This window comes from Microplitis demolitor, chromosome 2 (genome assembly GCF_026212275.2).
Source record: "Microplitis demolitor isolate Queensland-Clemson2020A chromosome 2, iyMicDemo2.1a, whole genome shotgun sequence".
Lineage (NCBI taxonomy): Eukaryota > Metazoa > Arthropoda > Insecta > Hymenoptera > Braconidae > Microplitis > Microplitis demolitor.
Genome location: NC_068546.1, coordinates 8957284 through 8976044, shown reverse-complemented (window position 1 = coordinate 8976044; position 18761 = coordinate 8957284). Strand labels below are relative to the sequence as shown.

The 18761-nt window shown below is 36.9% G+C and overlaps 1 protein-coding gene across 1 annotated transcript in view; it reads right to left on the bottom strand.

Moving 5' to 3' along the window:
- The window catches only part of LOC103569168 (voltage-dependent T-type calcium channel subunit alpha-1H), a 209451-nt gene that overhangs the window by 171103 nt on the left and 19587 nt on the right, over positions 1-18761 (bottom strand). Inside the window, exons 2-3 of the mRNA XM_053736984.1 lie at positions 4167-4318; positions 3897-4100 (exon numbers count right to left, since the gene is read on the bottom strand). Of these exons, the coding sequence (XP_053592959.1) occupies positions 3897-4100; positions 4167-4318 (356 nt within the window). The remainder of the gene's footprint in view (positions 1-3896; positions 4101-4166; positions 4319-18761) is intronic.

The window sequence follows — 18761 nt, the reverse complement described above, 5'->3', positions numbered from 1 at the left end:
ATCGTCGTAAGCACTCGAATGATCGGTATATCATTTACTACTAGTCGCAGGAGAATAATTGACGTGATATTAATTTCACCATTCGGTCAACGGTAGCTGGGCATACGAACCGGACCTTGATCGCTCTAAGTCGTGAACAAATATCAATCGGAAGCACCGGTAGCGTTGATTATCTTCATATTATTTTAACCCATTTAATTTCATTTATTTTTACTATTTTTATATTGAAATATACCACGAGAAACGTGAAAAATCAAAGATTATTTTACCGCGATAAATGCGAAGATTTCGATTAACATTTTGCCGCGAAAAAGCGAAGAATTTGAATAACATTTTGAAATTATTTTACCACGAGAAGCGCGAATACCTTCATTTTAATTTATCCTACAGAGATTTAAAACGCATAAACATTAAAATTGATACAAATAAATAAACAATTTGATAAATTAGAATCACATTAATTGACCGCGAGAACGCGTTGTGAATAAGTGTCCTGTGTAACTGCTGACAGTCCTGACACCCCACCAAAACCTGTTTAGGGTAAGTTTTCAAATATTGTAACCATTGTTTGGTATTTTTATTTTTATATACTCCGAAATATTTGTAACCCATATGCATAAAACATTACTTTTATATTTACTATTCTAGATATTGTCATTTGTAACCCTTTTGTATTTTGAGAATATTGAGTCATTTAATAAATAAATACTTGTTAACATAAAACATTTGAAAAACATTATTTATCAGACAATTTTACTTTAACAACGAGATACTAGCTTCACGAGGCTTTTTGGCAACCCACCTTCCTTTGTCCCTTATTTTTCTACCTGTCTAGCCGCTCAGACCGATAGTTCACAGTAGGGGGCACACAATCTTACGTTTACCGCTAGACGTTTGATTGTGAAATTAGATCAGTTACATACTAAATTGGAAATCGTTTTGGGTTTTATCAATATTGTCTTCAACAATATTGTGTGGACGTGAATTAATTATAAAATAGAATAAACAGAGCATTTGGTCACGTGAGCCCAGGTCATAGGATCGGTCCTTGATCAATGTAAGTACCCTTTTATTCACTATATTTTATACGAATATCGTACCTACGCCGATCACGATCTGTAATCGTGACAATGGCTTCCCGATTCTCCTCTGGTAACGCGGCTTCCAGGCCTCTGATCATTTTGCGCAACCTGAAAAAGAAATTTTCGATAGTTTCGCCCTCTCTCAAGCTAGCTGAAGCTAAACGTTTGTGCCAAACAAGAGCTGGATCGACGTCTCGATACATTTCTCCCAGTATCTCGAGAAGTTCTACGACGCTGTGAATCGGAGTGTATTCAATTTGATCTCTAGCACGACCGGAAATTCTCTTTACGATTTTTGCAACGAACATGTCCTGATGTTCCGGGATGATGCAAGGTAACCAACTCCGTTCGATTGCGTCAAATTCCTTGAAATCTTGTTCGCAATTCGGACCTTCTTCGTTTAATTTAGGGAGCTCTCGATAGAGCTCCTTGGCCATGTCATACTGAGAAGGTGGAGTGTTTGCATCGTGCAAAGTGGCATCTAACCGGATAACGGGTCTTTCCTCGTTATTGACCATTTGGCCCCTTAGACCACTGACTGGAGGAGGCGTCAAATTTCTTCGTCTCCTTTTTGTTGGTAAGGGTAATGGTGAATTGACTGGAAAGAAATGTCAATTTTAGAATGCCTTATTGATTATTCAACGCCGAAGCGGATTCCTGCAATAAGGTTCAAATAGAAAATATTAAAGATTCTCTTATTGACTTTTCAATGCCTGGGGCGGAATCCTGCAATAATAGTGCGCGAAAGTTCGACGTTCGAATATTCGCGGACCGTAAGTTAGAAGAACCGACTAGCCAAGAGCTATGGGTGCTCAGGCATTTTATAAACTTTGATTTCGCTTTTGATGGAGAATTTTTAATTATTGTCATTGGTGGAAGGTGACGACAGTATATTAATTGTTCGTTCATCTTATTGCAGTTATCCTCCCACTATTCTTTGTCGCATAAAAAGGTGGAAAAAGCTGACGCTGCGTTTTCACGCGCTTTTGAAAAGAAGAGCTTTGTAATAATTATTTTTAAATAATTATTAGAATAAAAAAAAAATTATTTAGACATAACAAACAAAATATTGGTGTGCCTGGGCCAGCTCCTCAGGCTGGGTTAGTGCACGAGGGCGCCAGCCCGTTTACAAAATGGACAAAAATTATAACAAATCAGGGGAGAGATCACGGGACAAAATCTTGAGCGAGAGTGTATGCACCAAGCGGAATGACAACCAAACAAATATATAATGAATAAAAATAATAATAAGGGATAATTACTACTAAATATATCCAGGAAACATAAATAAATATTGGCTATCACTGGGTTCCTCTTACGAAATTATTTAATTCAAAATATATTGATAATCGCAATAAATGATTACAATACCAAACATCAATTTATTATTATTCATTCTTTGTGATAAATTTTTATAAAATTAAAATATGCTACTAGAAGCCACATAATAATAATAATCAATTCAATTTAAATAATATTATTAAACTATCCACTGGGAAAACCAAATTACAAACTACAAAGTTTGACCCAATATAATTAATATAGATTGTAAACAAATAAATAATACTAATCTTTTCTTTATTTTATATTACTTACTGTGGGAAGAGAAAGACATGGGTACTCAATATATATTTGGCAATACTGGGTTGCATACTATTAATTAATAAAATAAATTTTACCCAGAGAAATAATATTTTAAATACTGAAATATAATATTAAAATAATACGTAAAATACTAGCGTAAGACAAGGAGCCACACTTGCTATCCTTGTCTTATCCTCTAAGGAATTTGTTCGACGCGTCTACGTACATATGCACAAAACTAATGGTACGTAAGCCGACCCAATTCAACTTATTATTACAAAAAAACTTAGTTTCAATTATTTATCAATTATTTATTGCGATCAACTGTAACAAGGGTCCAGCGATAGCCGATGCAACAAATGATAATACAATTGACTTACCGGCGTTGACAAACATTTAGTTCTGGAACTTTCAATAATAAACAATACATGAACTTTATCTTTATTATCCAAATTAAATAAACTGTAACTATTTAATTATGTTATTACGGCAACTGGGCCAGAACAATTTACTCAAAAAAAACTACTGACAACAACACGTCCTATCTTTACAAAATCCCGGTCCTCTCTGACTATTTTAAGTTGATTTTTCGAAGGGAGGGGTATCACTCCCGTGTTATCCCCTCTCATGACCTCGGACCCGAAATTTTCAATTACAATAAAATATTTAAAATCATTAAACGACCTGAGTTATGTTATAATAATAAATTAAGTGATATTTTCTATTTATTAACATAAACATAATAATTATTAACTCGTTAAACGATAGAATAATAATTATTTCAGTGCACCACGTGGCTGGCGAAAAATATTGAATTTTATCCCCACTCTATCGACTTACTCTCACTTCGGTCGATATTTTTATGTATGCTCTACACACACTCGTAGTACTGACTGAAATGAAAATATTAATTAAGTATAGAAATTGAAAATAATTATCAAAACATATATATAAACATAATAAACAATAATATCAATAAATTCATTATTAAATCATACTAAAATAATCCATCAAAATAATATAAATATTTAAATAATAATAAATTATAATAAATAAATGCGCTTGATTTGAGCTAGGAGGTGTTGTTAAATTCACGGCGAGATGGACAAGAGCACGCAGCGATTCACGGTTGAATCGCTACGTGACATCCTTAATTTTTCAGATTACTGTATGATATCATTGATTCATCAAGAAATATCGAGGATAAGATTATAAATATAGCTTGTTTACCTGAAAATAAAAATGAAGAGCATTAGCAGTGAAAAAAATACAGCAACATTATCCATGGTTCTCAGCATAACAAATAATTGACGTTTTAGGTTAGGCATGAAACGAACGAGTTTTAAAATTCTTAATAATCGAAACGTCCTTAGAACACTCAATCCAGTATTTCCCACTCGCTCTTCACTGACTGATTGAGAAAGTTCTATAACACTAATTATAAATTCGTAAGTATGAGATGAAAAATGATGATTAAAAAAAGAAAAAGTTGCACCTCACCTTAATATAACAACGACACTATCAAATACATTTAATCCATTGCTAATGTATTTTAATGGACCTTCAGCTATCAATTTCAAAAGCATTTCTATAGCAAATATTGCAGAAAATATTACATTACTGATTTCAACAACAATGGTTAGTTCTTTTGGCTGAAAAATAAATATCTAGTTACTAATAAGATCATTATAGGTTTCAGGCACAAAAAACTGTATTTATAGATTTACAGGGCTTCAAGACCGCAAAAATATGAAAAATTCAAATAACAGTTGCCTTTAAAAAACTACTGTTTCATTCTTGCAAAATTTGAGAATCAAGCAAATATGATTTAAGTAATTATTATTTTTCAATTTATAGTTCCTGATCCGTTCAAACGAAAATATCGCTGATAATTATTTTCAGAACGTTGGCGCAGTCTATCCGTAGACAAATCGAAGTGTTTACGTTCATGAGAAATGCACTACCTCGTCGTTCTTATAAGAAACCTGAGATGCAACTCGGTCTTAATATTTCGAAATATAATTAATTTAGTGTAATAAGGAAAGTACTTAGTGGGAAGACTCAGCAGAGACTAGTACTCTGTTGAATCGAAATATATCAGCTTGCTTTTGTTTCCCATTAATTATTCAATAAGCTTCATATTAATTTTAAATCAATCTAACCTTATTTCGGGGTGCTAATTGACACACCAGTAGTTTCACCTACAATAGCTATAACCCTAGTACTACCAAGAGACAAGTGCTTATGAGTAGTTCTTTCCTGTCCTATAACCCTGAGTGCTAAATATTAGTTCGGGTTTTCTACGAATCTTTTACTCGCACATTTCCTGCAATTCTACATGCTGTTACGGCCGCTGAAAATAATCATTCTAAATATTGGGTGCTATCATCGGCAGCCTAATAAGTTATCCTTGCCTGGGCGGTGCCATCGGCTGTCCAGTTATCCTTAAAAAACTTCATTCATATATTTATATTTATATTATATTAATAATATAAAGAATAAAGGTCAATTTCAGCCTTACACTAATTTTAAACCTTGAAAATTAATAAATCAATAATCAACATAATAATTGATGTCAACGGCACATCGGGGTCTATTGACACTTCAATAAAACCCATTAGCCTTAAAAAAATACTCACAATAGTTAAATATATTTTAGTTAACACTTAAGAATTTTCAGTATATAGGGAAGAGGTGCTGCAGTTGTAACAAAAATTTTTATTCTTTCGATTCCATTTGTTTTTTTTTAAGTTAATAAACTTGAAAACTGTCAGAAAGTTAGCTGATAGTATCTTTTATGTGACTGACTTAGTTAATTAGTAAAAAGTCACTGTTAACTTATTAAAAAATCAATTTATTTAACTAAAGTCAGGGGCCAAGATAGCGGCGCGCGTGGGCTGCAGTTGTTACACAATGTAGAAGCCATTGTAACACGAAACGAAATAAATATTTTTCACAAAATTGCTTTTATTATTTAGTCTTAACACATACTATTATACTTAATTAACTCTTTAAGTCAAGTATTTAAATTTAAAGTAGCACATATATTTGTATCTTTCATATAAATTATAACGTATACCGTACTAAGATTCGCCACGGAGACGCGGATCAGTCTGATGTATCGTATGCAGCTACCCACGTGTGATGAATGAACAATATAAAAAATAATAAATACTGAGATCAAATTATAAATAAAATAATAAATTTAAACCCGAAGATTTATAAATATATAAATGTCATGCTTGAACCAGCTCCTCAGGCTGGGTTAGTGCACGCAGGCGCTAGACCGTTTATCCCAAAACGGACAAAATGATTGTTCAGGGGGAAATTCACGAGGGAAAGTCCGAGCAAGCCGTTTGTAACAGGGCGGATAAAACACACGAGTGAAATAATAGAAATTAAATAAATAATGAAAAATTACAGACAAATAATAAATAAGATTAGGAAAAATGAAGTTAAACAATAGGAAAGATCCAGAGAAATAAATAGTAAATTTCCCTGACAGCTGTTGGTTTCCGCTGATTTAATTTACTTATATAAACAATAGTATAGAAAATTAAATTTTCACAATGTTTAGTTTGCTTAAATTAATTAACAATAATACCAGGTTATTCAGCTTGTCAAGATCGAAGTGAGTGAAGGTGACAGGTGAGAGGGTTATTTTGAATTTATTATCTAATATCGGATTGTCGATTTTCCCTGTTCTATAACTCAGCCAAGGAGTTCGTGAAATTATTTATGTGTGAAATTATTTTTATTCTGTCATCCAACCAAAGATTTGCACTCACGTGGCTGATATAAGAATGTTATAGTTTCGTGTTGTTTCACAACTTATATGTTTATTCGTACCGAGCGGATGTACTATAAACCGTCCCGTTCAATGACCTGTGTGGCATTAGGGTAGGTCAGGAATTTTCTAAGTGAGAGGGATATTGGGTCAGTGAATATTGCCCCTCGAGAAGACCGTGTTCTTTCTCTGTCTTACTTAAAGTTACTATGACTTAAATTACCAGCAACCGAATGCCAGAGAAAAAGACAATAAATGAAAAGACAAATATACACAAAACATGTGTAGTATATTGACAGGTTAAATTTTACAAAATATATTATAGTAATGAACTTACCCTAGTGGGTTGATATACCTGCACACACACACACTCACTCCAGATTCACCAATTTGAATCTGTGTACACAGGAGTTCTTACAATGTTTTATGACAGTTTTAACTGAGATTCACAGGTTGAATCTATTCACTCGAATGCATTGCACGCTGAACCGAGAGGCCGGCTTTGCCTTCGAGTGAATTTATAATGATTTTAGGGTTTTTATTAATAGGATTAACTATTCCCAAACAAGGACTCCGGTTGCATAAGCTGTGGACGTTACGTGAATGGGTTTGGTTAATTCTAATGCAAACTCAAATGATTTTACTGTAGGTATCCAACCTAGGAGTCCAGATGCCTAGGTGTCGGATCTCACGAGGAAAGGTCTTAAGAATAAAATTTAAGTCGCGTAATTTATATTTTAAGTAAAAGAATCGAGTTGCGATTATCGATCTAGTACTCCCGATTGCCTAGGCGTAGAGCGTCACGAGAACGAATTTTGAAGTCGACTCAGTGAGTCTTACTCGCGATTTCAGTCGCTGAAATAATGGCTCTTGGATGATAAAATAAAATAATCGAATGTCGATTATCGACCTAAGACCCCCGATTGTCTAGGCTGTGGAGCGTCACGAGGACGAATGTTGAAATTTTACTCTCGGATAGATTCGATAAAGGGTTTTAGTTGCGGCGGTAATGACTGACTTTGATTATTTTCGTGGGCTTTTATAGCAAGGCTTCAATAGAAAAGCGGGGCTGAATGATATCACATCATTGAGACAAAAAAAATTGGGTTAAGAAAAGGAGGAAAAATAAAATTGAGAAGTTTTGGACAGCTGAGAGTGAAATATAAGGTTCGAAGTGTCACGGGATTCGATAGCGACCGAATGCAGATAGAAAAATAACTCCGCGGTGGACCGTGAGACACTTTAAAACAATATTTCTTTGACAAATATATGATGACATTTATTACCAATATTTGAGATGCCTTCAAAAATAAATTTTTAAAAAACAAAAATCAAGAGGGAAAAATTTTGTGGTAAAAAAAAGGTTTCGCGGGGGACCGTGAAACAGGGTCTTCATATCAAATATATATTGACTTTTATGGTCAATACATTATGTACTCTAGAAAAATATAATTTTTAAAAACAAGCATTGAGAGGAAAAATTTTTAGTGATAGAAAAAGGCACAAAAAGGTTCCACGTGATGCCGTGGGACTTGTTAGTCATAGTCATAAAAATTTGAGTCGAACTAGATTAAGGAAATATCGTGATAAATTTATTTCACATTTACGATGACATTTACAACGATCTAAGGGACTCGCGGCGGACATCTGAAAAACATTGAGCTCATTGCAAGGGACCGGCCGTAGCGGTGCAGCTGTGCATAGAGTAACACACAGTTTCCTCGTTTAGTTACTCATATTCTTCTTTCTCTCTCACTCTTTAACTTGACTATTCGTTTTCACATACTCTTTCGATGGGAATTCATAGCAAACCCAAAATGAGCTAGATGATCACATGTGTATAGAGCGATATACGTGTAAATATGCTCTCACACACACATGATATTATTATATCATTATTTTGGGTGTGCTTTAAATTACCCAGATTGATTTTAATTTAATAACTTGCAAAAAGAAAAATTCTTAGATCTAAGTATTGTGGAGTGGTGATTCAGGTGTACCGATTGTTACAAGCTGTATACAACTCAAAATTATTATAAATATGCCACTGGGAGTGGAATCCAAACACAATAATTCCAGAGAGAAAAAAAAATAAATTAGTTAAACTCAATATAAGAAAAATAAATATAATTTACGCGGAAAATAAATTGTAGTAATGGCAACAACAACTGGAGTTCCATTTACCACAGGCTGTAGTATGACATGAGACAACTCCAAATTGTGGTTAGATTTACTACAATATTGTAGTTTAGCGTCAACTATCAAAAAAAGTAAGATATGCCACAGCATGCGGTATTTGTAACTCCAATTGTAGTTCAATTTACTCGATATGCGGTTACGTAAAAATAAACGGTATATGGCCTAAAATTTTTATAAATTATTTTTAAAAATTACTTATTGAGTTATTTTTTGTATGTTACGTCCGAATTACTTTTCATTTTCAATTCTTTCGGTCGTTTTCATATTATTATGTCATTTCATTATATCTCATTTTATTCTATTTTATCTTTATTTTAGTAATTGAAAATTTGTCTAGCCACGTAAATTATATCCAAATATTTTACCAAATGAAAAAGATTTCTAATCCTCACCAAGGTCAGAGTGGCAGCTGACGCACTTCCTTATCGCTACTGCACTCTAAATAAGTTAAAGCAAATAGTACTACAGTAATGAGTTTTAAAATGTTTCCAAATTGAAAAATACTTAAAAGTAAATTATGGTGTCTAGACAAAAGAATGTTTGAATAAATAAAAGCAAAAGATTTTCCATTCTTTTTTTTCTCTTTTGCAATAGAATATAACAATTTTTAAAAATCGTCCGGAATAAAAATACAGGAGTAAAGATATGATAGAATAAAACTTTATACAAAAAAAAAACAGAGGAAAGAAAGAAAAGAACCAAATGATCTTTACTACCAATATTTAAAAATAATTTTAGTTTAGTACATTAATTAAAAACAATAATATATAATAGTTTAAATAAAATATTCAAACTTTAAAATCAAATTTAATATTCAGCTTGAAAACAATAAAATAATAAATATAATAAGTTTAAATAAAATATTTAAACTTAAAATAAAATTAATAACATAATAAAAGATAATAGTTTGAATAAAATATTAGTAATCAAATAAAAACAAAACAAAAAGAATATTAAAATATGATAATTTAACTTAAATAAAACATTAAAATTTTAGAATTTAAATAAATAAAATACTAGAATGTTCGAAATTAAGTCATCGACGTTACGCGGACCATGGAGAGATTCCATGGCTCATTAACTTCGCTCGGACCATGAGAGAGACTGCTCGCTCTCAGTACGCGAGCGACCAATAGGAGTTAACTCGACCCCCTCCACACTCAACTAAGACAGCTCATTGGCCAGCGCTTAACTTTTCCCCTTCTCCTTGAAAGCCAGGCATCTCATTGGAGCGCAGATACCGATGTCTCCCACTCCGTCGAGAACATTCTAGAAGCCGGACTCTCGGGTATAAAAGAAGGTGATCTGAGAGCGGCGATCATTCCATTCTAATCAGTCCTACTGTGACGAATACTCTCCAGATAGCGAGCAAGGCTATCAGCGATTTAGAATAAATATTCAAGCGAGCAAGGCTTGAATATTTCTCCAGCTTCATCTCTACACCATCAGTTCTTTTCAGAACTATCTCGTTAAGTTCTGACTAGCTCGTCTCCGGGCTAGTCTCACAAGAACTTGTCAACTTACGAGACCTCCGGGTCTCCAGCTAGACTTCTCTAGCAAACCAAACGGTTCTTGTAAGAACCAGTAGTCAATTTACATTGTCGTCTCCAGCTCCAACGTCTCTTTCTCAAACGGTCTTTCTCAAGATCCCAACGGCCTTTTTCAAGGCCACCAAATATCAACGTGAGAATTCGCTTCAGTACAAAGTTCTACCGGCAGACTACTCGTCGAACATTTTTTGGTCCTTCGAGCCGGATTTCTTTGTATTGAAGTTGAATTCAACCACATCGTCAAGAGGCCAACTTATCCACGAGTGATCGATCAGTCTAGACTCAACGCATTGCGGAAGACGGAGTCTGGAAGGAGACGCGGCTAGTTTAATAGCCAACCTTAAGATCTCAGCAGACTCGTTTGCATCAGCATGGGACACGCTCACAGCACGGTACGAGAATAAGAGGCTTCTCAAGACTGCTCATCTCAACAAATTACGGGCCCTGCAGAAAATGGAACAGAGATCAGCCAAGGAGTTGAACCACATCTTAACCACAGTTTCAGAGTGTTTAAATGCTCTGAAAGCACTTGGCTGCCCCACTAGCACCTGGGATGATCTCATCGTGCACGACATCGTACAATTGCTTGATGTCCGCACTCGGGAGGCTTGGGAGATTCATTTGGGCTCCAGCACTGAGTCCCCAAGTTACGATCAACTCAAGACCTTTCTGACTGGTTCTGCCAGAGCTCTGGAAAGCATGGAGAGTCAGCTATCTCCGAAGAAGACACCTCCTGTCAAGACCGCCTCATCAACGCCAGTCAGAAGAAGTTACTCTCAGGCATCTCAGCGAACTCCTCCAGCCTACGTTCATCTAACTCAGTCTGCTCCACAACAGTCTTCTCACTCATCCACGTCTTCTCAGACCTTCAAGCCAAACTTGAACAATTATTGTAGTGCTTGCTCTAAATCTCACTACATAGCCTTCTGTCCAGCATTCAGCCAACTCAGCTACAATGACAAGATGGACATAGTCCGTAGAGAGCGACTGTGCTACAATTGCCTTGGTAGGCATAATCTGCGCAAATGTGAGATCCCCACAGGCTGTAAGATTTGTGAGAAGAGACACCACACGCTTCTTCATCAAAATCCCGCACCAGCCACTCAAGTCATATCAGAATCTCCACAAGATTCTACTCCAGCTACTACCAGCTCAGCTCAACCACAATGAAGGTTAGGTAGGACTTCTCGGAGCATTCGTCAACATCTCAAGAGACAGTGTAACGCGTCCACTCAGACTGAATTCACCTTTCCATCTACTGTCTCTGAGACTTCTCAAATAATTTATCAGGAACAGACATCTCAGACAATTCCACAACCGACTTCTCAAACAAATAGAAAAAGGACTTCTCGTCCAGTGTCAACAGTTCAATCACGAACAGCAGTGCTACTAGCTACTTGCAAAGTAGTTGTCATATCACCAGACAACACTCAACATCAAGCTCGTGTTCTCCTAGACCCAGGCTCTGAACTGACACTAGTTTCTTCAACGCTAGTCAATAAGTCTAGACTTCTCAGAAGGCCAGCAGCAATTTCAGTACAGGGAGTTGGTAGCACCTCACCCGGCACAACTCAAGGCCTAGCTGTACTCAATCTACAGTCCACACATTCGAATTCTCAGATACAACTGAACGCTCATATATTACCTCGAATTACCACTCACATTCCATCAGTAGTGGTTACTAACCAAGACTGGTATCACATCAACAAATTAGAACTAGCTGATCCAGACTTCCTAAGAACAGGTCCAGTTGACATCCTCATTGGTGCAGACAATCTCAGAAGCATACTCAGATCATCTCGGTTAGTCATGAGAGGTACCTCGGAACCCATGGCTATGCATACTATTTTTGGATGGGCAGTTCTGGGTCAAACATCTACTGAACCTAAAACAAAGCCTCTGCGATCTTTTCATTTGACGAGTAACGAGGATCTACAAGATACACTCACCAAATTTTGGGTACAAGAGGAAGTCCCTACTATATCAGAGCCACAACTAAATCTAGCAGAGTCAGAATGCGAAGAACACTTCACTGCTACGCATTATCGAGACAATTCTGGTCGCTACGTTGTACGACTACCTCTAAATTCAGACGTATCACAACTGGGTAATTCCAAGTTAACTGCGCAACGATGCCTTCAACGTCTTCTCAAACGACTCTCCTCAGATGCAACTCTAAAAGAACGATACATCAAGTTTCTTCAAGAGTATGAAGACCTTGGACATATGGTTGCTGTACCGTTGAACGCTCCAGAGCCTCCTCATACGTATTATCTTCCGCATCATGGAGTATTACGGGAGCAGAGCACCTCAACAAAGCTCAGAGTAGTCTTCAATGGTTCCAGCAAAACGTCATCTCAAGTCTCACTCAATGACATTATGCATACAGGTCCCAAAACTCAGTCTGACATTTTCGACGTCTTGCTCTACATCAGACAACACAAATACATTTTCATTACGGACATAGTCAAGTTGTTCCGTCAAATTAAAGTGGAGAAAGATGATTGGGACCTTCAGCGTATTCTCTGGGTAGACCAAGACTTCAATACTCGAGCCTATCAACTAACTACCGTCACGTATGGTACACGGTCAGCTCCATATCTTGCTTGTCGAGTACTGAAGCAATTAGTAGCTGATGAAGGCCCTAATTACCCACATGCAGTCGATCCAATTCTCAAAGGCAGTTACGTCGATGATATATCAGGTGGCTCAGAAACTCTCGAACAACTCAAGAATATTGCTACGCAATTAAATAACATGTGCCTCTCAGCTTGCTTACCACTTGACAAGTGGAAAAGCAATCATCCTCAATTTTCACCACCAAGTACCTCAACTCAAGCAGCTCCTGCTGTTCATACGTTCGAAGATCTCACCTCAAAGATACTGGGTATCACATGGCACCCTCATGAAGACATCTTCTCGTTTCAAGGGAACATCTCATTCAAACAAGCCATCACCAAACGCGCCATTCTCTCCGAGGTGGCACAACTCTTTGATCCACTTGGACTTATATCTCCAGTAGTTATTCGAGCAAAAATTCTGATGCAACAACTTTGGCTGGAAAAGATTGGCTGGGACGACACACTAACGCCTGAAATAATTCACCAATGGGAGAAATTCAGAGACGATCTCAAGACACTATCGACAATTAAGATACCCAGGTGGTTACACCTGCACTCTCAAGCCTATTCAATACAAATTCATGGGTTCTCAGACGCGTCTCAATTAGCAATGGCAGCAGCAGTATACCTCAGAGTGACAGATTCAGACTACTCATCAGTCGTCACGTTAGTTTGTTCAAAAACCAAGGTAGCACCTCTTAAACGTCTCACTATTCCAAGACTGGAATTATCAGCTGCTGCCCTACTTGCAAACCTCGTAAAACACAGAAGACTTTCAATCTCAATGATGTACCAGTATTCTTATGGACAGACTCCTCGGTTACCCTTGCATGGGTGAAAAACAATCCAATGAGATGGAAAGAGTTTGTGGGCAATCGAGTATCAACCATTCACGAAGCTACTCCAAATGCCCATTGGAGATTCACATCAGGAAAACTCAACCCAGCAGATTGTGCTTCTCGGGGCTTAAGCGCTTCCCAACTTATTGAGCACGCGTTATGGTGGACTGGACCACCATGGCTCTCGCAATCTCCAGAATTTTGGCCATCAGCGGTTGCACCATCTCCAGAACATGATTTGGAAGAAAGACCAGGCGTATCACTCTCAGTAACGTCTCAGCCAGTATTATGGGATCTCATTGACTTGCCTCAAGTCAAATCCTTCAATAAAGGCCTTTCTAAGTTGCTTAGAATCACGGCAATTTGTCAGCGAGCCATCTCCAGATTTAAACGAGTACCAAATGCTAGTTTAGCCATCTCACCAATTAATCCAGCTGACTTAGAAGCCGCAAAGCTGTTCTGGATACGGGAGACGCAACAGGCATACTTCTCTGCTGAAATCAAAGCTATACAAACTGGCAAGAGACTTCACAAAAATCATGTTCTTTCTCGACTGACGGCAATGGTTGACCGCACTGGTATACTGCGAGTTGGAGGTCGTCTTCAGAATTCTCAATTGTCGGCGGACAGCAAACACCCAGCTATACTGCCCCGGCACAGCAAGCTCTCAGCTCTAATCATCGCAGATGCTCACTCTAAAACCCTTCATGGTGGTACTCAGGTAACTCTATCTTACATCAGAAAGACTTGCTGGATCATCGGTGGCCGAGCTCCCATAAAATCATTCATTCAACGATGCCTCGTGTGTGCTCGAATACGTGGAGTTCGAGCTCAACAACTCATGGCGCCGCTTCCAACCTCTCGAGTAACTCCATCTCTAGTCTTTGAGCATACTGGTGTCGATTACGCAGGTCCTATCGCATTAAAAACATTTCAAGGTCGAGGTGCAAAAACCTTCAAAGGCTGGATCGCAGTCTTTGTGTGTTTCACAACGTCAGCGATTCATTTAGAAGCGGTTTCAGACTACTCAGCAGAAGGATTTCTAAAAGCATTTCGACGTTTCACCAGTCGTCGTGGAATCTGTAAAACTCTTCGAAGCGACTGCGGTACAAATTTTAAAGGTGCTGACACTATGCTTAAAGACCTATTTCGACAAGCAACAAAGGAATCTCAAGAGCTTCAACGGATTCTCACAAACGATGGTACAAAGTGGATTTTCAATCCACCGGGTGCGCCTCATATGGGTGGAAAGTGGGAAGCAGCAGTCAAGTCGGTAAAACATCATCTTTAACGAACCATCTCAGACACTCTTCTCACTTTTGAAGACTTCTCAACCTTTCTTGCACAAGTAGAAGCTGTACTTAACTCCCGACCGCTCAGTGCGCTATCAGATGATCCGGACGACATCTCAGCATTAACTCCAGGACACTTCATTCGCGGAGAAGCTTTGATTACAATACCCGAATTATCATTATCCTCCGTACCAGAATCAAGACTTTCTCATTTCCAGCGAATTCAAAAGAGGTTCCAGACATTTCGGGACAGGTGGTCAACAGAATACCTTCAAGCTCATCAGTCAATCTCCAAATGGCAAAAGACTCAAGACACCATTCAAGTTGGCTCATTAGTACTTCTCACCGATGAGCGACTTCCACCATCAAAGTGGCCTCTCGCTCGGGTCATTCAGCTTCATCCTGGTAGTGATGGATTGTGTCGAGTCGTAACAGTCAAAACAGCTACTTCAACTCTTACTCGGCCGATAGTCAAGCTCGCTCCGTTGCCAATTTCACCTCATCAAGACGACTCGCAAGAAGAAGATTCTAATTCCTCACAAGGTTGCGGAATTGGGGGGGAGAATGTTCGAAATTAAGTCATCGACGTTACGCGGACCATGGAGAGATTCCATGGCTCATTAACTTCGCACGGACCATGAGAGAGACTGCTCGCTCTCAGCTTTTCTAATTTTTAGAAAGGTACCTAAACCGGATCCATGTACTTACTCATCATGTTGTTGTCCGAAATGATGAGATGGACCGGTTGGTTGCATAAGAAACCCTATGACTTTCCCATCAAAATTAGAGTATATAAACTGCCGAAAATCTAACGAAGGCAGTCAATCGCTAATCTGAACGAACCTCTGTCGGATCTCGAGTCAATCGCTAATCTGAACGAACCTCTGTCGAATCTCGAGTCACTCGCTCCGAAGTTCTATAAGTTAAAATCTCCGATTAGTTCTATCGGCCCAAGTCCGATTAGTACCGCGAATCAGAGATAAAATCTTAATCGTTGTCCACATGACGGTCCACCGCCTAGGCAATCGGGCTCCTTGGCCAAATACCTAGATTTTAATCTTGCAAAAATCGCGGTCGATTCGACTCATCAGGATCATCGGTCTCGTGACGGTCTATAGCCTAGGAAACCAGACTCCTAGATTGAACTCCTAAATAAAAATTAAATACTCATACTCGTACTCGACAGATAGGGGAGTGTATCTGCTTGGCACCCCAGTAGCTCCGAGTCCGAAAAGTGCATCAAATTCCGCTGAGTAAAATCCCTAAGCCACGGGCAGGGTCCCAGCGAATTAAACAAAAACAATTCCGCGATCATAAATTCAAAGTGGTGAATTGTGAGAGAGTGTGATCAGCGAGATTGTAAACCACCTCAAGCTGAGTGGTAAGTTAATCATAATTGTTAATTTTAGTACACACATGTAAACAACATTATAATTTTATGAGAATATACAGATTCTTTTTCTTTTTTAAAATCATCTTTTTCTTATTTATACCTCTTACTCTAACATTCCTAAGTTAACGGGTACAGAAAGAGACAGACGTAAAAGAACAGGGACTTCTCGAGGGCCCATATTCACCTACCTGCTTCCCTCTCGCTTTAAAATCCCTGACCTACCCTAAAGCCACGCAGGTCAACGATCGGGATTGTCTATCGTACTACCGCTCGGTACGAAATAGACTTATTTAGTAATCAAAACTTGCCAAATATTAAACATTCTCACACTAGCCACGTGACGGTCCTATTAGGCTCCTTGGTTGAGTAATAGAATAAATATTGTGGGTAATTTTACTAAATAATTAATTAATAATAACCCTTCGCCCGTCGCCTTCACTCTCTCCGATCGTGACAGGTGCACCCATGCTGGGTCATGTTAAATTTTTTTTTTAAATAAATTGATCCATTTTTTTTTACTGTTCATTGTTTTACGTACTTTAAAAGAAAAATACATCAATATTATCAATAAACATAAGATAGAAATTTTATCTAAAAACATGAAAACCAATTTTTTTTCCAACTTTTAAAGGCAGAAAAGCTTTCGAAATCTTTTTTTTTTCTCCCGACATTTTTTATTATAAATGCGCCGTAAGAACAAGCAAAATAAAAAAAAAAAATAAAAATTGTTCATTTTTGAGTTTTAAAAAAGTCAGATGATTATTTATGAGACGCTTTAATAATTGATTATACACAACAGATTAACCTCAAAATGGCGAAATAGCGGGAAGTGCTCCTTCTGTAGTACTCTCAACTTCCGCCTGGAGTATTTGTTACTGCAGTGTGCAGTAGAATTAACCACATGATAGGAGTAAATTCAACTTATTAACTTAGTAAAATTTGTCGCATATTTAGTAACTTTTATCATTTATGTGGAATTTTTAACTAGAAAAACATTTACTGCAACCTTGTAGTAAATGATACTACATATTATTTTCCGTGCAATTTAATTATCAATATTAATTTTTAATATTAAATAAAAGAAACTATTATTTCATTCGCATTTTCCGATATAATGAATAAAAACAATATTTTTATTTTATTTTATCTGTCAACATTTGTGAGAGAGAAAGATACGGAAAATTATTCTCACTCACACTCAAATAATAGATTTCTCCCTTTATAAATAATTAATAATATTCTTATGTTTTTCTTTTTAGCACTTGAAAAAGTTAGGAAACCAACGAAATGTTGTATGATGGTCATAATAAACATTAATTAATAACAAATAATATATCCTTATAACTGTGATTATAATTTATAATTATTAATAATAAGCGCAGCAATAATTTTGACCGCTGGGGTACATAAAAGAAACTCAAGTAAAGTCAATTAATTGTTTAAATGATATAGATAATAATTAACAATATCTTATAGATATTTTAAATAAAAAAATAATAATTTAAATAACTCGGGAATTTTTCACCCGAATGATGATGTAAGTTCTTGAGGAATTGGCTCAAGTACGGTAATTGCACTATAGATATATATATGTATATCTATAACTATGTACAATGCTTTACCAACACCATATATATATATATATATATATATATATATATATATATATATATATATATATATATTGTGACCGAGGATTAGCTCGACTGGAATCCGTCAGTTGAACTATTCCCGCACAATCTCGTTGACGTACCTGATTCGGCTGCTGCAGTTGTTGGGCGCCAGGTGATGTCTCAATCACCGAATTCGATACTCGGACGCAGGCGGCTCAGGGTGGCGGATCGGGAATAGGGTAGGCACTTACAATTATCGTCAAATAACTTACAGTCAACTAGACAATTCTATAGTATATTTAACATCAAGTAAATTAATATAACAAATCGATGACAATTAAAGTTCGGTAGTATTGCTCGACTGACTTGACATTCTAGTCAATTCTTATTGTAATCTAGCCGGGTTCGGCAAGTGACTCGATATAATGTAAACAACTACAAATTTTACTATCACAACGTACTGACTTATGCTATTTATTCTAATGACTCGAAATAGTTAGTGTAACAACACGTAAACTCCGGGTATCCCGCGATTCGCAACTTAGCGGCCAAGTGATGTCAATTCTCTTGACTTAACACCCGTCGGTAAATCGGATTACTACGTTAATTAACGTCCAAATGTTTACTTAACTACTAGGCTGATAACGGTTATACTACTCAGAATACAAAGAATCGGAACGGCAAATAACGAGACTCGCAATACGCGGTAACACCTATCAAATAAAGTAATTACCAAGTACTAATATCAAATTCCAAATTACAACAGACACAATTGTACCAGCGGGATAAGTCGAGTTGTGA